This window comes from Mytilus galloprovincialis, chromosome 3, assembly GCF_965363235.1.
Source record: "Mytilus galloprovincialis chromosome 3, xbMytGall1.hap1.1, whole genome shotgun sequence".
NCBI lineage: Eukaryota > Metazoa > Mollusca > Bivalvia > Mytilida > Mytilidae > Mytilus > Mytilus galloprovincialis.
This window is the reverse complement of record NC_134840.1, coordinates 57,409,389-57,432,003: the sequence shown is the minus strand read 5'-3', so window position 1 is coordinate 57,432,003 and position 22,615 is coordinate 57,409,389. Positions and strand designations below refer to the sequence as shown.

The window sequence follows — 22,615 nt, the reverse complement described above, 5'->3', positions numbered from 1 at the left end:
ACATTGTTATCAATCAAATATGAGAATTTGAGTCAATACGGTGACCATGGATTTGACAGCTAGTGCCCCTTTAAGCTTCTTCTTACATTTATCATGGCAATAAAAGCCAGTTTAATAACATCACTAGCTTACTGAGAGATCCATTTGTTATGATTGAAAATTAATGTGAGAATTTAGAATAGAGATTTTATCATACATATTTCAATAAAATATTTAAGAGCTGAAAATTCATCAAGATTTCACAGCAAAGGTATTAAATGTTATTACCGTCTGTTTGTTATTGAACTAATTCAAATTGAAAGTTTTTAACATATCAATACATTGTACCAAATAATGGCTTCAGATTACAGATAATTGGATTAAGAATGATTTTATACATTTGTATTATGATTGGCAGCTTCTATATGATATATCTTAGTTTTTTTGTTAAATTTGAAACATCTGTTGGTATTCACATGCAATGAATCTGTTTGAAAAAAATTTTCATTTGAGGATTATCTGAAAATAATCAAAGTAACATTTGATTTAATTTCTTGTTGCTATTGAAAATGTATTGACTTTATCATTTTTTGTCGAGCTTGCAACTTTTGTTGCAGAAAGCTCGACATAGGGATAGTGATCCGGCGGCGGCTACGACGGCAGCGGCGTTACTTAACTTCTTAAAAGCTTTATATTTTAGAAGGTGGAAGACCTGGATGCTTCATACGTTGTATATAGATGCCCCATGTTACAAAGTTTCTGTCAGTCACATGTCCAATGTCCTTGACCTCATTTTCATGGTTCAGTGACCACTTGAAAAAAAAGTTCAGAATTTTTGTAATGTTGAATTCTCTCTTATTATAAGTAATAGGATAACTATATTTGGTATGTGCATACCTTGCAAGGTCCTCATGCCCGTCAGACAGTTTTCACTTGACCTCGACCTCATTTCATGGATCAGTGAACAAGGTTAAGTTTTGGTGGTCAAGTCCATATCTCAGATACTTGAGACTGTAAGGTGTACATGTCCAACTGGCAGGTGTCATCTGACCTTGATCTCATTTTCATGGTTCAGTGGTTATAGTTAAGTTTTTGTGTTTTGGTCTGTTTTTCTCATAATTTATGCAATAAGTCTACTATATTTGTTTTATGGAATGATTGTAAGGTGTACATGTCTAGCGGGCAGATGTCATCTGACCTTGACCTCATTTTCATGGTTGAGTGGTCAAAGTTAAGTTTTTGAGTTTTGGTCTTTTTATCTAATATTATATGCCAAAGGTCAACTATATTTGGTATATGGAAATATTTTATGATCTATATGTAAGTCCCACAGGTTTTATTTGACCATGACCTCAATTTCACGGTTCATTGCACAGTATTAAGTTTTTGTGTTTTGGTCTGTTTTTCTTAAACTATAAGAAATAGGTCAACTATATTTGTTGTATGGAAGCATTGTTAGCTGTACATGTCTGCCTGGCATGGTTCATCTGACCTTGATCTCATTTTCATGGTTCATTGGTCTTTGTTTAGCTATCTTTGGTTAATGTTAAGTTTATGTGGCAGTTGTAATAAAGCTTTATATACTTAGGACTATCAACATAATATCAATGATTAGTAAAGAAGGCGAGACATTTCAGTGTGTGCACTCTTGTTTAGAACTGCCGTCCTTGAAGAATTAGTATAGTAGATATCTTAAAATATCTTGGAATCAAAAAAGGAACATTCTTTTTTTCACAACACTATACATTATTTTTCAGAAACTTCGAATTCTACAAAATTTTAACACACTAATGTCAGTTGTTGGTGGTCTGACGCACAGTGCTCTGGCAAGGTTATCCAAGACAAATGCCTGCATACCTAGTGAAACACAAAAGGTAAATCATTAGTATTTAACAAAATATGATTCTTATTATGACACTCTTTTCATAGATGTTAGTATAAAATTCAGGAATTTTGTATAGTTTTAAAAAAAACATCAAAACACAATAATATTATGACAATCAGATGTATTAATTTTACTAGAAGAATCTAGATACTAGTTTTTTCCCTATATTCATGGTGCAATGTATAAGGTCCTTAAATGATTTAACATTTTAAGTCATAAGTGAATATGCTAGCTTACTTTTTCAAAATAAGAATTATACATAAGATGGTTAGCTTGTAACCAATGGTAAATATACAAATATATACAGCAAATAATTCTCAGCCACGAAATACAATACTTGGAGTACATAGAATATTGGATATCTTATTATAAAACTCTGATGCATACATTGATATACTGTGAAAATATTATGTACATCCCTAATCTAAGTCAGTTATCAATGAAAATACAATTTTTCTTAAAACCATGATAATGTGTACAAACAAGATCCACTGTACAATATCTAACTTTTGTTTATTCACATTGGTTTTGAGCTTTATTATATGGTTCTCATTACGTTTGTCCTTGCAATATAGTCTGTTTCAAATACAAAAATTCTTCAGCAGTTTGAAGAAGTTTTGTCACTGCTTTTTGTACCTGAAATGAAAATGACCTATAAAAGTTGACGTCACAAAAACACCTATTGTCTAGCTTATGTACCACATTCATTTATTATCAATGATGATATTAAAAAAACTCAAAAAATCATTAAAAGATGACTAATCCTGATTATGCAGATTCACAGTAATTTGTCAATAATTACATTTAATAATTTATATTATTAGATTTGGGAACATAAAGTGCAAGTGCTACTTGTTCTGAACTCTATGTGGGTTAATTGGTGGTTAATTTTAATTAAGTACACAATGACTATGACCTTTTTGTACTAATGTAGTTCTCATTTAAGATGTGGCTTGACCTATATTTTCAATAATATATGAATATTGAATCTGTTTAATAATGACCTCAAGAGAGTAATCATTAAATGATCATACCATTTGTGCATGGTTTATATATGGAAAAGAGCATCCAGCAAGATCTTTTCTAAATTTACCCAATAAAAACTGCTATACAATATATAGGCTAATGTGTCTGTCAGACTCTGTCTCCAAATTCATTTCAATACTTTTTAGGAAATTTTCTTTTATAGAAAGTATATTTATTCTATGTAGGTCACAGACATTAACAATGAATTTGGTTTGAAAGAGTATATTTGTTGCTTTTATTTTCTTTAATGAAGTACATTTATGAACTGTGACTTTCAAAACATGTTGACTTGGATATATCTTTCGAAATTGAAAAAGCTATTTAGGTCATAAAAAGCTATATAGAAAGAAAAAAAATGTAGGTTAATCCTATTAGGAATATTATATTGTTATCTTAAAAAAGATTTATTAACTGAACTGCAATAATGTATGGAAGATGTATTAAAAAAATAAGAATTATTGGAAAAATATGGAAGCCAATTTTTATATTTTGATCAGTTAATTTTTAGATTTATTTGTACATGTACAATAGAATAATGGTTTGAGAGAACCTATTTCAAGATTTCTTATTTTGGTCTGATAAGGTGCATATAACAAGAATGAAGCCACATTGGTTTGTAGGAAATTTTTCTCTCCAAACTATTTAAAAAAAATAATGTATATGAAAAAAATCATCCTTTATAGTCAAATGGAGACAATTCAGCATGGGTATTAGTTTCAAAAAATCACCCAAAGTACAAATTGTATATATAAAAAAAGAAGATGGGGTTTAATTGCCAATGAGACAACTCTCCACAAGAGACAAGAGACCAAATGACACAGAAATTATCAACTATAGGTCACCATACGATTTAATTGTTTTTGTTTATAGGAAACCTTCCAACCATTATGTTTAGCAACTAACAAGGGCTGTGTTGGTCCAGAATAATATACAAATTTTAAGGAGAAATCAGTACACAATGGACTTTTTTGTGTGACCCTATGTTGATGTTTCACTGTCGTTTAGATTTGTTATTGTTTGGTTGCTGTCTTATAAGTGTACACCTATTCATATAAAAAAAAAAAACTAGTGACCTATAGTTGCTTACATCTAGGTCATTTGGTCTCTGTTGGACAGTTGTCTTATGGTAAATCTTCTTATTTGTATATAACTCTTGTCCTTGTTTTAAAAATTTCCAATAGCTCTTGTCACAAAACCAGGACATTTTAATTGATGATGACATTGTGTTTCATTTCAGACTTTGATGGAGTTAACAGAGTTATTGTCATCCAGTAATAACTTCAGTAACTACAGAAAAGTATTTAATCAGTGTACTCATTTTAAGATTCCTATATTGTAAGTATACTCTTACTACTGGTAGTACTATGCTTCTAACTAAGAATATGAAAAAATAGTCACATGCAGTTATTTAAATATGAGAGGCCTGATGGGGGAAGGGAGGAAGGGGTCTCATCAAGATTCACGAGTTGAGTTTTTTGTCAACCACAATTCACAGAAAATAAATTTCCATGATCACGGATCACGAAAATGTAAAACAATTTTTTTTTAGAAAAACAGATCACGATAGCAAAAAAGTGCGGATCACGAAGAACGAAAATAACCCATCAGGCCCCTCAAAAATGAAGAACTATTTTGACTTTATATGTTCTTTCAAGTATTGTTTTGTTTTTTTGTGTGACCTGTCATTAAAGCATAACTGCATTTTTCTCAATCCCTTATCCTTTCTCTGTCTTACTTAAAAAAACTTTTTCACATAACTGTGGCAAAGAAAGATAAAGAAATATTATTAAAGAATCATAATGTCTTATTTATATAACTTGACATGTAGGATTATGAAATCAGAAGAATAGAAGCTTTGTGGTTTGGCAGTTTTTGAAATTAAAGTTTAACTCTTCATTTTTATTATACAAAGTTTTTTTTAAATCTACCTCCTTACACCAAATAAAGAAAATGAAGGAAGTTTACATTGAAAACTTAAAAGATACTAATTCACCTTTTTAGAATCTGAAGGACTATTGTTATCTCATTTTTCATACGCTTATATGAAAAAAATATTAGGCTATTATAGTTAAATTTCCTTTATTTAGTACTGTTTAAGCCTATCATGTTTTGGTGTATGCTTTTGAAAATATTTACCAGAAAGCATTTTATTCTAAAACAGGGATATTTAAAAAAACAACTATTGCAAGATATAAACCATAGGTTGTATATTATAATCTAATAAAACAAACCAACTTTCTTCTGCTTTTGATTATGAAAACAGAGATCGACAAGAATGAATATGTATCTAAGTAATTATATCTGAATTAAGCTTTAATGTTTTAAAAATGTTTCCTCTATTTACAGAGGGGTTCACTTAAAAGATCTGATCCTGCTTCACACAGCTGTACCAGATAAAATCGAGGGAAAGTTAATTAACTTCAGAAAAATGGCACAGTTGTCTCAAACGCTACGAGAATTGACCAAATTACAAAAAGAGAGTATACCTGTATGTGCCAACATGGATCTTGTAAACACATTACGAGTAAGTATATAAGAATGTGCCAACCCTATAATTTCCACTAATGATTTGGCCATACTGTGGATTCATTCATTTTAGTGCGTATCAATTTTTGTGGATTTGAGAAAATTTGCACATTCGTGTATATTTGATTTCTTGGTTTTGCCAATCTTCCGGTATGTATTCAAAAACCTATTGCAAATATGTTGTTTGTTGAACATTTGAATTAGTGGTTCACCTGTACCCATGAAACCCATAAAAATTGGTATCCAATGAATAATTATGAATCCACAGTATACAGCATCATTTTCCCTTCTCCTTTAGTTGAAACATGTTAATTTTGCCAACTTTTTGGTGTGAAAATGTCAACACTTTATCAGATAAAGTGACAAAAAAGTTCTATTTCACTTTCTTACATACCAAAAGAAGATGTGGCATGATTACCAATGAAACAACTCTAAACAGTAGAAGACAATTAACAATTATAGGTCACTTTACAACCTCAAACAATGAGCATAGTCTTTTTGTCAACTTGAAACATGTTTTATCTTGAGACCAAGGAGTAAATTTTCAGGGCCTAATATGGAAAATACTCATTTAGTAGTGGAGTAAGTCACCTAAAAACTCTACGAAAATTTTTTGGAATGGTTCTTTTGAATGAGGAGATGACTAACTGAACTTTATGCACTTATCTCAGAATCAATGGAAAAATCTTCACACATGTTCAGATGTGGACGCACTACGTTTGCGCGCATTTGGGGATTAAGACGTTTTAGATTTGCGCCCAGCTTTTGATTACCTTTGTGCGCATTCATTTTACAGGTAAACTCAGGTAAAGATATAAATAAAAATTAAATTAAATCATAATTGTCTGTATTTTTTTTATATTTCATGTGATAGAAAAAATAGAAATAATTTAAGTTAATTTGTAAAATTACACCAAGGCACAAACATAGAGTTTTGTTTGTCTGAAACAAATTGAGGGAAAAATATCATAAATATACAATGGATTTATTTTCCATACTGATAGAACACTGAAGTCTGGGATACATCTTCGAGATGCACTGTTAAGGATTGCAAATGCAGAATAAAAACTAATAATCGAAGTCCCACTTCCACCTCTTCGTAGGTGAGCAGGAGACTTAGACTAATGGAAGAGGTGCTTTTACTTGTAAAAAATTGAACAAATTAATAAATAGAGAAGTATAAAAAGAAAATGTGGTATGATTGCCAGTGAGACAACTGTCCACAAGAGACCAAATATTTTTACTTGTATCTTACCTGAGTTTACCTGTCAAAAAAATGCATGCAAATGTAATCAAAAGCTGTGCGCAAATGTAATGCACCGTCAGATGTAATGATCCAAGATTAATCAAATCGTCGTTTATTATGAACATTAAAATTGCATGGTTAGATTTATAAGGTTTTATTAAACAGGAATTAACAGTTGTTGAAAATTGATGATTTTTGAAAAAATAATGTCTTGCACTTATTTTACTTGAGAGTCATATATAAAATATTTGATATTTATTTTTTTAAGAAATATAACAAATATTTGTACAGGGTTTATGTTTAATTGAAAAATATGGCCGGTTGGTAGAGGACCTATATGATACCATTAAACATTTTTAAGTCCTGAATTATGTTATTTTTTTATCACATTCTTTTTCTTTTTCAATTGGTGCTTTTCCCTGGAAATAACTGACGTCTTAAAGCAAATGTCTGTATGTCACAATGTCCTATAACAAGCTTTCCATCGAATGATCCCAGAATTGGGGTACTTCATTTGTATTGTGTATATTTATTGTTATTTGATATATGATATCCTTATGAAATCACATTAAAGCAGTCAGAAAACTTGTTTAAAATGTTAGTACATATATAAAAAAGAAGATGTGGTGTGATTGCTAATGAGACAACTCTTCACAAGAAACTAAATGACTCAGAAATTTACAACAATATGATACTGTAAGGAGTTGTTTCTGTTCACAGCAAAGTGTGATTTTAATTTGTGTCAGTTAAAATCCATTTCTTTTTATTTTGATTTAGCATTTTTTTTATCAGATTTACATATAGATTAAAAAAGATATGGGTTGTATGTCAGCAACCCAACAACAAAATCAACTAGATAAGTAAAGCAACCTCAAAAAGATAGTACTTGTTATACACATATCATATATTTCCATTTTTGTTTCTGTTTATAGCTATCATTAGATTTACACTACACAGAGGATGAAATTTATGAATTGTCATTAGCTAGAGAACCACGAAACTCATTATCTTCAGTAAGTATTCAACTCTTTATAAAAATACAGGCGCCCCTCATTATTCTTAACTCATAGGCATAAATTTATATTTGTTAGATATTGTCCATCTTTGAATTTCTTTGTGCCTGAAAAGGTATACATTATAATCATTTGTTTCTCATCTAAATGGAGACAAATAATAGCAAAAATATTCTGTGTGTTTAGGCCCCAATCTAGAAACATCTTTTGAAAGAAATATGGTAATAGCATTTTCTAACTTTTAGTTTTTGTTTTTTAATTAATTGACAGGCCCAGGTTCAAATCTGTGCTTGTTGTTAACAAATGTGTGATTGTTCAATCTGACCGAATACAGAACCTGCATCCATGCTTCTCTTACAAGAATCTGACAACACTCCACTGTCACTCTTGTTTCTGTTTTAAAGATCTTTTAGGATTCTCTGATATTGTTATAATGTTGTAATGGTACACACTTTCTAAGATTGAAAACAGAAATTACATTTCCTGATGTATTGATTACTGGAACAGAAAGTAGATTAAAAGGTTGTAGGTCTTTGTACTATAAGTGTGGACTCTGGATCTATATTTCATACAGATTGGTGGTAGCATGCACTCTCCTTCAAATTTGTCTTAATTGTTAACAATTACCAGGGTATTCCTTGTTTAACATGATTCTATAAAATTTGAATGTTGAGTCAGTAAGCCTTAATGTTTTGCAATTTATAAGAAAATATATAATAAAGAAATTATGTATTTTCCAAGTCAGATTTTTTTTTACAGCCTTCCACACCTACCAAGCCAGTAGTATTTGCTGACTGGTTGGCAGGAGTTAGTCCCCCTGATCCAAATACAATCAACAAACATGTGTACGATATGGTAGAGGTATGTTTAATTTTACACATGAGAAAGTAGAAGAAGCTGATGGCTCTATATTGACTAAAAGAAAGACAAAAGATACCAAAGAGATGTTCAAACTCAAAACTAGATGACAAAACTAACAAAACTATGGCAAAAAAAAAAGATACCTAAAAAAAAATACAACTGTGTACAAAGCACAAGATAGAAACTTAATGGCAAATGAACAAAGCTGTGACAAAGAGTTAAAAGCAACTAAAACAAAAACAACAGTTTACAAAGCACATCATAGAAATCGTAAGTTTTAGAATCACGAAACCCAACCAAAACCTCAGGCAATCTCATGTCCTTATGAAGGGTAAACAGATCTAGCATGAAGATCACTTAGGAATTATGGGTCTTTTTGGATGTCTACTTAAAGGTAACCTATATGTAAAAAAAGTATTTAATGAACAAGAACTTCCCACATTTTTTCTACCCCCAGGAATCACTTTGCTACATTTGGTTGCCTATTGGTAGAAAAGATATTTAATATGATATTTATCAATTATGATAAAAACTTACATTTGTAATAATACTTGAAAAATTGTGAACCAACACCTGAAGTGGTTATCGTGCGGTTGGGTAATAATTACGTTTTTTTGTAATAATAATCAAGAAAGAATAGTTAGGAACTTATTTTAAATGAAAATTGAAATCGAGTATACTTCTTTGAGACAGCAACCTAACAAAAAAAGAAAACTTAATGACATCCAGGGACTTTTAATGTGTTTACATTCAAAAGTTAAATATTTACAGAATGAATAATTATCAGCAAATATTCTAATGTTATTTGTTTTTCAGGCTGTGTTTAAAAATTATGATCATGACAGAGATGGATTTATATCACATGCAGAATTTGAGGCTATTGCAGGGAATTTTCCATTTATTGATTCATTTTCTGTCCTTGACGCTGATCAGTAAGTTTTATTTGTTATAATAACAACATTCAGACAACAATAATAATTTGTCCCTGTTTAAGGATACTGGTATTTGTCTTCTCTTCAAAAAAAGTTGTAGTAGGCAAAAGTTTTTTTTCACTCACAATTATAACTCAATCAACCAGTTCTGTTTAAACTGGAATCATTTGAATAAAAGTATGCACAACCTTGACAAAAGTCATTGACATGTGTATAATAAGGTTTTAATGTAACAGCTGTAATGTCTGCACATTTGTAATTAGATATATGTTGGTACACGTATCTGATCGTCATATTTCAATATTGTTGTATAACTGTCCTAGATATAAAACATGTGACAATGCTCAGTACAAATGTACTATTGAAACAGTAAGTTACCAGTAGATAATACAGAGGAAGTCAAAAACCAAACCTAAACTTTAAATTTGGAGACCTACTGGTGCAATATTTTACATCATTTGGTCTTTGACGTAGAGTTGTCTCATTGGCAATCATACCACATCTTCTTATTTTCATAGTACAAAGATGCAGTTTAATGTCCTGTTATGTTTGGAATGTCAGCTGTTATGTATGGAATGTCAGCTGTTCATATTTTTTTTCCTTATGACATTATCAACAAGGAAATGAATTTTAATAGTACATAGTAACTTATAGTATAAGTACAAACTTAAAAAACGTTTGATTTTTTTTCAAATCATTTACAGCTACATCTTTGTCTTCAAAACTATGTCAATGGTTTTTTTTAAACATATTTACCCAGTATACTTTCCTTTTGTTCTTTTGACGGTTCATAGGAAAAAGAACATGAATTTCCATGTGTATTGGATGGCCAATATTTCTCTATTGAATTAAATCAAGACAATGGACCAACAACTAAATCACTTAAATTATAAACAGACATTGATGTCATTTTTTTCTTTAATAGATTCACCCTATAAGTCAAGTCATCTGAACAGTAAAAAAAGCTAGAAACATGTAAATTAAATTTGGTCAAAGCAAAATATTTGGTACTAAAGGTGGTTAAAATGTAAACAAATTAGATGTTATAGCACCAATTATATAATTTATATGTTTTTTTCAGGGATGGTAAAATAAGTAAAGCAGAAATGAAGACGTACTTTTTTAGAGCTAATTGTCATGCTCTAAGAAACAGCTTTAAACATGACTTCCATGAGACGACATATTTTAAGCCTACTTTCTGTATACACTGTACGGGTCTGGTAAGTATCCTGTTAGTCTTTAACTATTTAAAAAAACAAAACTAGTTAGGGTTGAAGATAAATACGAAAATTATATTATTTGGATATGTGTTAGCATTTTCAACTAGCACTAGGAAAACATTCATGTCATTTTTACTTCTCCATTTTCTTAACAATTGCTAGTTTGTATATGAAATGAAACTAATGTTCTCCTGAAGAAATCTAGAGGCAAAATAAGTTAAGTTAAAATAGGAAAAATAAAGATCTTTGTATAAATTTTGTAGCTCAATTAGTATACATTTTCAATTGAAATGCAAAGTTTAGAGAATTACACATTCAGACTCAAAGTTCTTTGAAATTAGTAGAATAAAACAATGTAAACAATTTAACATTTTTTAAATGTGAATAAAAAAGATTAAAAAAATAGTTCAACTTACATAACATGGTACTAATTCTGAAATGGTGATGATAGTTGTTCTCTTGTCCATTTCAGTTATGGGGTTTAATTAAACAAGGTTGGAAATGTAAAGGTAAGTCATTGTCTTTTTTATCCCGTTTCAGTTATGGGGTTTAATTAAACAAGGTTGGAAATGTAAAAGTGAGTTATTGTTTCAGTTATGGGGTTTAATTAAACAAGGTTGGAAATGTAAAGGTGAGTTATTGTTTCAGTTATGGGGTTTAATTAAACAAGGTTGGAAATGTAAAGGTGAGTTATTGTTTCAGTTATGGGGTTTAATTAAACAAGGTTGGAAATGTAAAGGTGAGTTATTGTTTCAGTTATGGGGTTTAATTAAACAAGGTTGGAAATGTAAAAGTGAGTTATTGTTTCAGTTATGGGGTTTAATTAAACAAGGTTGGAAATGTAAAGGTGAGTTATTGTTTCAGTTATGGGGTTTAATTAAACAAGGTTGGAAATGTAAAGGTGAGTCATTGTTTCAGTTATGGGGTTTAATTAAACAAGGTTGGAAATGTAAAGGTGAGTCATTGTTTCAGTTACGGGGTTTAATTAAACAAGGTTGGAAATGTAAAGGTGAGTTATTGTTTCAGTTATGGGGTTTAATTAACAAGGTTGGAAATGTAAAGGTGAGTTATTGTTTCAGTTATGGGGTTTAATTAAACAAGGTTGGAAATGTAAAGGTGAGTCATTGTTTCAGTTATGGGGTTTAATTAAACAAGGTTGGAAATGTAAAGGTGAGTCATTATTTCAGTTATGGGGTTTAATTAAACAAGGTTGGAAATGTAAAGGTGAGTCATTGTTTCAGTTATGGGGTTTAATTAAACAAGGTTGGAAATGTAAAGGTGAGTTATTGTTTCAGTTATGGGGTTTAATTAAACAAGGTTGGAAATGTAAAGGTGAGTTATTGTTTCAGTTATGGGGTTTAATTAAACAAGGTTGGAAATGTAAAGGTGAGTTATTGTTTCAGTTATGGGGTTTAATTAAACAAGGTTGGAAATGTAAAGGTGAGTCATTGTTTCAGTTATGGGGTTTAATTAAACAAGGTTGGAAATGTAAAGGTGAGTCATTGTTTCAGTTATGGGGTTTAATTAAACAAGGTTGGAAATGTAAAGGTGAGTCATTGTTTCAGTTATGGGGTTTAATTAAACAAGGTTGGAAATGTAAAGGTGAGTCATTGTTTCAGTTATGGGGTTTAATTAAACAAGGTTGGAAATGTAAAGGTGAGTCATTGTCTTACACTTGCATGACACGAAAAAATCTGAGAGAGAAGAATTATCTGTTATTTTTGTATTGAGTATGAATAAATTTGCTTGAAACCGGTTGATTTCCTTGAATTAGTGTGGTCAGATTATTAGATAGTTTTCTCCATAATTGAACATCAGTCGTGAAAAACATAAAAAGGGAAAAAGGATCTACCAAAACTACTAAATAGTACAACAAAAACCACACCAACCACTTATATATATTTGACTCATTGAGAAAAAAAATGACAAACAAAGCAGACAAATATAACTAAAAAAAAGCCAATTTACAAATATCTTGACTTTGTACAGGTGCAAAATGGGTTTAACAAGTTACATATGAGCACTAACTTTCCCTCTTTGTCTTAACTTGGCAATAAATCATAAAACTAAAACATACAATCATAAACTATCATAATGAAGCAATGATTAAGTTGACTTTTAACTTGAACATGAAAATAATAAGCAGCACATGATATAAGAAGTAAGGTTCAAGCTTCCCGAAGCTAGCTTTAGCTATTTGTTAGTTAATGGTACTCAAGTAAAGAAAAAACATCTGAAACTAAATACCAGGTATCATGAAGTCTTATCATAAAGTTTAGTCGAAATGGGCAGATTTAAAATGTGTCAATTTCCAATAAAATTTAAATGGTATTATTTAGTTGGGTACAATATTCTATTACCCAGCCAACTCGGGATTATAAAGCTTACAATTAAGTTACCAGTAACTAAAGCAAACAACCAAGAGATGCTCTTAAAAGTGGTACCTTTATGATATATATACTCAAAGTGCATATTTGAACTCTAGATTATTATAAGTTTGTAGATTATAAGTTAGCACATCAGGTAAGGAACTTTGGAAAACTTTCAATAAGTTATCACATATATTTGTTGTCCAGTTTGTTTTAATAAAAATTGATTTATAACAGTAAAGAAAGAACAACAACAAGGGGTGCACAATTGTACCCATAGGAATACGACAATTATAGGTACGGTTATTTTTCAGATTGTGGTATAAATGCACATAAACATTGTAAAGATTTGGTTGTGATGGAATGTCGGAGTAAACAACATGCAGGATGTAATAGGCGCGTCGATTCTGTATCAAATGGTTTGTATCTATATAAAGATAGGAAAGGGAATTTTGATTGAAAAAGCCGATTATAGTTTGTGATATAGATTTATAAAACATATATTGAAAACTAAACATGAAACACTTGTAATTCATTATATAATCAATGAAGACCTGGGAAAATTTCTGCAACAGTTGATTTAGAACTCTGATATCTAAGTTAAAGAATAGCATGTTATAATATGAAAAATATGTTCTAACTAAACAAAAAGTTGAACAATTAAGATATATGCATGCATTAAGTTTAAAAGAAAATGGTACATAAAAATATGTCAGTTTTGAAAGTTGGATCTGATAAATTCTTAAGTCCTGCTGCGATTTATATGACAACACACATTTCCATGGTAATGGAATTCATTTAATTTATTATATAATAATAGTTCATACTTTTTATGTAGGTCCTGGACATCAAGATCTCACATACTCTACAAAACGTAAAATGTCTCAACGACAGAAAAAGACGCGAGTACACCAGGGAACACAGACGGAGGAGATATATTTTAGTGATTATGGACAAATGAATGGTGAAGGAGAGTTTTATGATGAGCACAATACATTATATACACGGTTGTTAAAGACAGAAGAGGTGATGATCCTTTATTTACATGTGTAAAATGTCAGCTGATTGTATGGGCTCCTGAGATTGCCTTGAAAATCTGGGATTAAATGAAGCTCTAAGTCTATTGATATTTTAAACTTATTGAAATAGTAAAATTTTAATTAGAAAGAAACTTAAAGTAAAATAATGTAATGTTGTCTGTTCTATGGTCGGGTTGATGTCTCTTTGACACATTCCCCATTTCCATTCTCAATTTTATTTTGTTTGTTTCCCTCAACTAAACACAACTTTTATTTGAAATACGCGCTTGTAAAAAGATCAAACAATTAATGGGTAAATGTACTTTAGACCTGACTAGGAATGAGACAATTGCATATTGTGGATTTATTATTATTCCTTGGATACCAATTTTCGTGGATTTCTTGGTAGCAGATGAACCACAAAATTAAATATTCAACATATACCAAAATTCTACTGGCTTGTATGCAAATTTCACCAAAACCACGAAATTAAATATCCACAAACATGTAAGTTTTCCCCAATCCACGAAAATTGGTACCCACGAAAATAAATTAGTCCACAGTAGCTAGATCAGACCTCATTTATTGCTGTTTTTAATTCTGAAAGTTATGGTGAGGTCTTTAGATTGAGTTAGATAACTGTTTCCACAAGGTAACAGCCATAAAAATTTCAATAAATTTTAAATCAAATAAAAGAAATAATCTAAGGCAACTAGATGATTACAAATAGTACTTTAAAATACAAGTTGAAATGTGTACGGTGAACTTTTGCAAACACAGGATTTATTGTACTTATTTAGAGTATAGGGGTTACATGTTTCTTTGATATGTGTAAAATTGTTTGTCACATATCGTTGTTCTGGAGAATTATCAACAAAAGGAATACTATATTTAAAAAAGATATCATCTTAAATCAAATTCATTTTTCACAATCTCGTATCTCAAAATACGCAATATCCTTTTTATTTTGTATTATTTCCTCATTAGAAAAAGTGTACATAGATAAAAGTGAATGAATATCTGTAGCAAACATCCTTAATCCATTCCTCCATATAGATGCCTTCCCTTTATCCCCATAATGACAGCAAGTTCTTACCTCTATACTCCATTTGATATCTTTTAAAACCTCACCGTTTACTTTATAATGACAAATTTTGATGTCAATACAAAAAGTATATCCTTGTAAATATCTGATATGAACTTCTTTAATGAATTTTGTTTTTTGCCTCTCATGGTTATTTAAATGTGATGTTTTTTTTAAATCTCCATTGTTATCCTTTCGAAGCTTTTGCTATTTTCATCAGTATGTTTTAAATGTCCTATGCAAAAAAGGCAATGGAGGAAAGAATAATACATAAAGCAGATGGTAAAAAGGTACATATAATATCATCTGTAGTTTCAGAAAACTGCAGATTTTCAAAATAAAGTTTGTATATAAAAACAAAAATGCTTTTATTCTATATTTACTTTTTTATCTATTTTTTGGGTTATATATGTTTTATCTGCAGTCTTATATAACACAAAAGGGTATTTTATTTTTGGTTATGTATTTATTGAAGTATACCTATTTTAGTCTCAGACAACAATATTTAAGAGGTTATTTTGTATTTGGTAATATATTTATGGAAGTATACATATTTTAGTCTCCAACAACAAGACTTTAGAGGTTATTTTGTATTTGGTTATATATTTATTGAAGTATCCATATTTTAGTCTCAGACAACAGGCGAGGAGGATCAGTAAGTGTTAAAATGTTGTCATCCCACTTGCTTAACTTTACTTCAGTTGCTCAGCTGTCTCAGAATTTCTATTTTCAACAAATTTATACAAAGTGTTTTTGTACCAGTTAGAGGTAACTGCATGTTACATATTTCTTTATTATTATTTTTTTTATGATATGAACGGTTGGATAGAAATTGACCTTATGCAAGTGCACATATTCAAGTAAATGTTTAAGACTTAAATTGATTTTGGAACATTAAAAAAAAAGAAATGAAAGATGAATTTTGGGCTGTTTTGTTGGGTTCTTATAAAAACTCAATATTCAATCAGTTACAAACTTTGCATATAGATTTTTAAATCCAAAATAATATAATAGATGTTTTGATATTTATTTGACAAGATCAATTTCTATTCGACACTGCTCATATAATGATGTACCACTTTAATCAATAGTTCTTTAAATTTGTTGAAATTGAAATCAAACTTTGTTAACCTTGCATTTGAAGTATAAGTTGGATGTTTTTATATGTATGTTGTTACCTCCCTCATGTTAGATGATCTTAGATAAAATCTCATAGTTTCATTCCTGACCCTTATTTAAACAAGTCTGTCATTTGAATGCTACTTTTTCTGATGTAACATGACATAAATAGAACCTCAACTGAATGCTACTTTTTCTGTTGTAACATGACTTAAATAATTAGAACCTCAAAGTGAAAATGAAACTCCATCTCCATGAATTTTCCTTAGCATGTTCTGTTTACCTTTGTAATGCAAAAAGATTATACATATTAAACCAATTTATCCAATACCTGATTAAGGAACATTTTAATTATATTCTAGTTTTTATTTACTGGTATTGTATTGCAATACAGCACAGTCAAAAAGATTGCAATACCAACAAATCCCAAAAAGATTTGAAATAGTTTTCTTAAAAAAATATTTTTTCTAATTATTTAAGGGAGGCCCACTGCATAAATTGCTATCAAATTTATATTTTAATTTACAGAGTTAAGAAGTAGATTTTTTTTTGGTATCATGAAAATAAAATCTGTCTTTAATTTTCTTGGATATTTTAATTTTCCCCTTACTTTCATTATTATTTTGTAATTTTCGTAAATGGCTTTAGATTTCTAGCTTAGTAACAATATTGGTTATCGCTTTTTCATGGGGCATTGCTTAATTATTATGAAAGTAATAAGATGTGGTGTCTTTTTATACGCCCGGGACGGGACGTATTATGGTATACCGTTGTCCGTCCGTCCGTCCGTCCGTCCGTCCGTCTGTCTGTCCGTCGTCCACACTTCGGACAATAACTCAAAAACGCTTTCACTAATTTCCATGAAACTTTAGTGAATTGTTTATATCTATTGACGTAAGCTCCCTTTCGTTTTTTTTTAATTTCAGATTTTAAGTTTTGGATTTATGGGGCTTTATTCATAAAAAAGGGGGGATTTTTAACACTTCGGACAATAACTCAAAAAGGCTTTCACCAATGTCCATGAAACTTTGGTGAATTGTTTATATCTATTGACGTAAGCTCCCTTTCTTTTTTTTTTAATTTCAGATTTTAAGTTTTGGATTTATGGGGCTTTATTCATAAAAAAAGGGGGATTTTCAACACTTCGGACAATAACTCAAAAAGGCTTTCACTAATGTCCATGAAACTTTGGTGAATTGTTTATATCTATTGATGTAAGCTCCCTTTCAATTTTTATAAATTTCAGATTTTAAGTTTTGGATTTATGGGGCTTTATTCATAAAAAAAGGGGAATTTTTAACACTTTTGACAATAACTCAAAAAGTCTTTCACCAATGTCCATGAAACTTTGGTGAATTGTTTATATCTATTGATGTAAGCTTCCTTTCAATTTTTATAAATTTCAAATTTTAAGTTTTGGATTTATGGGGCTTTATTCATAAAAAAAGGGGATTTTTAACACTTCGGACAATAACTCAAAAAGGCTTTCACCAATGTCCTTGAAACTTTGGTGAATTGTTTATATCTTTTGATGTAAGCTCCCTTTCAGATTTTACATTTCCGTGTTATGAATTTTAATGCTTAAAAAAGGGGGGATTTTCCAATAAAAGACAAGTTAAAAGAGCAACGGGCGTATCATGCGCTAAAGCGCAGCCCTTTATTTCTCTGTAATCTAATATATGAGCAGTATATGTATTGTTATTTAAAACAACTTGTTGTTATCTTTTCAAATTTAAGATTGTGTAAATAATCGTTTTTATTTGTAGTGTTTTGTGTATGAATAAAACACTTAAATTTTTGGGAAAAAAGTCAAACTGCACATTTTATATAAAAAAAAAAACAATCACACATATTTTAAAAATATAAAGGTAAGAAGAGGTGGTCTAATTAAGAAGGCAAACTTGAGACTATTGTACCGCCTTCAACAATGAGCACAACCCATACTGCATAGAAAGCTATCCAAAAAAAGACAACAAATTTTAAAGCAATTTAAACATGAAAACTAACAACCTGATATATGTACAAATCAATAGACCCCTTTCGACTTCATCTGTCACTGGTAAAAACTCGTCAAATATGCATGCCTCTATGACGTTTTTTACCAGATAGAGGGGATCGCCTGTATCCGTGCACTATTACCGTTCATCAAGCGTCTTAGTGATCGTCATTGTTCAGGCTTAATTAGAAGTAAAGTTTGTTTTGTAAGTACAAAAAAATGTACTTAATCACAATCCCCTAATGACAGCAGTGCTGATTGTTAATTATGAGAATTTAATTTGCAGAATTATTTGTGCAATATAGCAATGTAGTTTTGCAACTACTTGCTCAACATTGGAATGAAAGTGATGTTCATTAAAACCAGAGTTTTTGATGGAAATGCATCGAACTCAAAAGTTGTCTATTAACCAAAAACAAATATGATATACAGTAAGAAAAGACACCCATTGAATTACAGGCTTCTGATTTGGGATAGGCATTTACAGAGTGTTCAATATATTAGCATAACCCAACTGGTTTTTTTTTCATCATCTAGTTCATAATTTTCATCATCTACGATATGTCATATTTTTAAACTGAAGCACATTTTCATAATGATAATCCAAACAATTTTCCTTGCTTGGAGATAGTACTGGTTTATAGCATTAAAAGTCGAGATTTATTACATGTAGGTATTTTAAATGATGTAAATGAGAAAATATGATTAGGAATTTTTCAGTCAGTTGAATCTTTTTTCTTTCTTTTACTAATAGAACCATACATTGGCATGTATAAATATACAAATAACAAGTTCTTGTAATGCACGTTCTGTATAACATAAATGTTAACTGTGATATTTAATAAACAAATAAATATTTGTGCTTTATTTAAATTTTAACCTTATTGTAATACAACTAGTTATTTAAAAATAAAATAGCTTCATATATGAAATAACAAGTATTCAGAATTTGACAATAATGCCATTAGTGGTTATGTGAATTTAGAATATGTTTGTATAATTTTGTAACTGAACAGATCTGAACTAGTAAAATTGTGATTAGTCACTAGTTACAAAAAAAATGAATTAGGAAAAAGATTTCACTATAAGTGAACTGTGCAAAACCTTTTTATGCACCCACCCTTATTGAGGGGGCATTAAGTTTTTTCTTGTCCATCTGTATGTCTGTACTTCCCAAAACCAGAAATTCTCTCATCCAAGGGAAACTGGTTTGCTTCATATGAAATATTTTAAGTCAATACTCCAGATTCCAGGGATAAGTTTTATCAAGGGTTCTAGCCATTTTATTGTATCGTGAACCCTAAAATATAATGAAATTACCATTTAAACAGGGCTAAAAATAATGCTTTGGTAGAAAATTGAAACAACAAAAAACAATAAATTGAAAATAATGTACAGTTACTTGTGGTCATGCTTCAAATGAAAATTCTTTACTATAAAACCTATATAGAACAAGCATTATTTTTTACTACAAAATTTGAACGAGGTATATTTCAATATTGGACAATGAGATCATGAATTGTGATTTTAAAAACATGAAACATATAATATAAATTAGATAATTAGGTTTGTTATTCATCAGAATTGCAAGTGCTGAAAATTCATTATTTATTATATTTTTCAGGCCCGTGACAAGTTGAAAGAAGAAAATGAAAAGCTCAGAAAGAAGTTGATAGCAAAAGATGAGAAAATCAAACTTTTAAAATCACAAATGGGGAGTATAAGGAACAATACACTGACTTATATCCTAGAACAGATGGACTCGTTAAAATCCCAGCGTCATACAGAAGTATGATACAGCAGGAATTGTTATAATATAAATGTCGTACAGAAGTACGAATTAGCAATAAATGATATGTTACTGTTGAATCTTCTAAACAATCAAACAACTCTTTTATAGTTTTTTTAAGGACAAACATTTTAAAGAAATGATTTTTATAAAGTAAGAAACCAGTCTGAAATCATAAATTTCATTTTAGTACACCATGGAGTATGTTGCCAAAAAACTTACAATACCCATAATGCACTATTCCCATGTGATAGAGGAATACCATTCATCCTTATATTGTGTTCAGATTATGTGTAAGGTCCAGATCTTCCAAATCTTATCAAAACAATGTGATGACTATGTGAAGATGAACTTTGACCTTAACACTTGTTCTCTGCAAAAGAGTAAACAAATGAATTGTGTTTTCTGTGCTACAAAACAGATGAAGTGTGTATAGGAGAGAACAAAACATTTCCAAGTCCAGATGGAAAAATGTACATTTCCAATTCCAGAAAATGATTCCTAATGTGAATGGAAACTGATTCTAGTTAGTGATGACCTCTGAAAGGGAGGATAATGTTATATCTATTACCACATTACAAAATATATTTTGTATTTTTCTATTGATTTACAAAACATATACAGAAACCAGTCAGTCCAGTCATTTTGACAGGTGCTTCCTTCAGTTATTTTCAAGTAACAAAACCATGTTTATAGCATAAACTGCTCTACCTTATGTATGTTGTCTGCGATTAATTATTCTATTCATAATTGTCACTGGAACTGCAAAAAAAAAGTTTGAAAAAGAATTTCTCATAGAACTTTGTTAACTTGCAAAGTCAACTGAATTCAGGACAACTGTATCATGTTTCAAACAAGCCGAAGTAGCAATATGAAAGAAATGACAAGTTGCAAGAAAATTTATCAAGGTAGAGCAGTATTCATTGTTAAATGATTGACAGCGATTTTCAGTTAGGTAAATAGTCTTTAAAGAAGGAAAGGTTCAATTATTAAATAACTCTGATTAATCTTTATAAATTCTAAAATTTCTTTCTTCTTTAAAAACTCAGGTTTATCATTTGTCATTTAAAAAACAATACTCAGTCTTTATAAAATGCAATCAAAATTGTTTAAACTTGATGCAATGTTAATATTTCAATCATTGTTAAGGATAAAGATGCAACCAAGAAAACATGTTTTTGTTTATTTAAAATAGATGGTCTCAACCAATTAGAGATGAAATGATAACATCAATTTCATACCAAGACATTTTAATTTCTAATCAGAATTTGTTATTACAGTGCAAACTTAAATGTTTCATTGCACGAGTCTTTCACTCAGTCGTCTTTGTTGTATGAATATTTTTTCTGAAATCTAATCAAAAGTTCACAAACATATAAAATAAAATCAGAAACTCCTGAAGTAAATGGCATGTATAGACTGAAACAATACAATTTGCATGTTTTTATTCAAACTCATTAAGTGGAAATTAGTTTCCTTGCTCTTGGTCAGTTCACAATTTGTTTTTTAACCATAAATTGTTATGAAAATAAATAGTGATGTATTGGAATGAATTTTGCTTAGATGGAACAGCTGGTTTTAGGTGATGAGACCAACAATTCTCTTGTTCCACCAAAGCAATGATGGTTTTACAGCAGAATGCATCAAGTGTGAAAGTAAGGGTAGAGTCTTGAGTTTGCTTGCTTGTTAGCTGAACCATGAAGTCATTTTTAGGTTATGTATACTACCCTCCTTTTGGAGTAATCTAGTCCTGCAGATAGATACATTGGTTATCTTTTGGTTTATTCTACTCTGAAAGGTGGGTAGTATACATAATAATGACTTCACGGTTCACCTAACAAGCAAGCTAACCCATCTGCTAACCAAAGATTCTACCCTTATCTACACACTTAATGCATTATGCAGTAGTACCATATATATTTATTTTTCAAGTAACTCAAAACATTTAAATAGAAATGTTCATATACTAGAAAATTAATGAACACTATTAGTACCTGAGAACTAGATAATCAGTTTTACATGCCTGATATTTATATTTATAATGGATATTTTCACTAGGTTTTTGAAGCCCTGTCATTTTGTTACATGAAGGTCCAATTTTACTAGACACCTTAATGATAAAACGTAATTAAAACCTATGGCTGTGATTCTGTTAATGTATTATATATGAATATAGCATTCCAGATTACGGAGTTGTGTCAATTTTGTGTATAATGAACAACTATCAGCACAAAGGAATTTCATAATTACCTCCCCTTAAAGCAAATTTGATAAAATATACCTCACATGTACTAAATTTTGTTATGGTAAATCAGAACAGTTGTTATTTCTCCTTACAAATAAATAAATATGTTGTAATTTAATATTTACTCAATCAAAAAGTTTGAGTGAATGAAATATGGATGTCCTTACAAGGGCAAAATTGTATGAATGAAGTGATGCAATATTGACTTCATATACATTTGTACTTTTTGTTCCACTGATAAAACAAAAATTTCTTTTTATATAAGATATTTGCCAAGGCTCTATAAGTTTTAGTTTGGGTGACAAT

At 30.0% G+C, this 22,615-nt stretch overlaps 1 protein-coding gene across 9 annotated transcripts in view; it reads left to right on the top strand.

Moving 5' to 3' along the window:
* The window catches only part of LOC143068427 (ras guanyl-releasing protein 3-like), a 102,167-nt gene extending 79,911 nt beyond the window's left edge, over positions 1 to 22,256 (top strand). For 7 of the 9 annotated variants that reach the window (XM_076242482.1, XM_076242483.1, XM_076242480.1 and 4 more), the window contains 11 exons: positions 1,737 to 1,853; positions 4,128 to 4,225; positions 5,237 to 5,414; positions 7,595 to 7,675; positions 8,435 to 8,536; positions 9,353 to 9,468; positions 10,550 to 10,688; positions 11,161 to 11,197; positions 13,372 to 13,476; positions 13,896 to 14,083; positions 19,900 to 22,256. In XM_076242482.1, the coding sequence (XP_076098597.1) occupies positions 1,737 to 1,853; positions 4,128 to 4,225; positions 5,237 to 5,414; positions 7,595 to 7,675; positions 8,435 to 8,536; positions 9,353 to 9,468; positions 10,550 to 10,688; positions 11,161 to 11,197; positions 13,372 to 13,476; positions 13,896 to 14,083; positions 19,900 to 20,070 (1,332 nt within the window). In that variant the 3' untranslated portion in view covers positions 20,071 to 22,256. Of the gene's footprint in view, positions 1 to 1,736; positions 1,854 to 4,127; positions 4,226 to 5,236; positions 5,415 to 7,594; positions 7,676 to 8,434; positions 8,537 to 9,352; positions 9,469 to 10,549; positions 10,689 to 11,160; positions 11,198 to 11,767; positions 11,805 to 13,371; positions 13,477 to 13,895; positions 14,084 to 15,789; positions 15,816 to 19,899 lie in introns of all 9 variants that reach the window. The other 2 variants (XM_076242486.1, XM_076242481.1) reach the window with 2 other exon arrangements.
* The last annotated feature ends 359 nt before the right edge of the window (positions 22,257 to 22,615 follow it).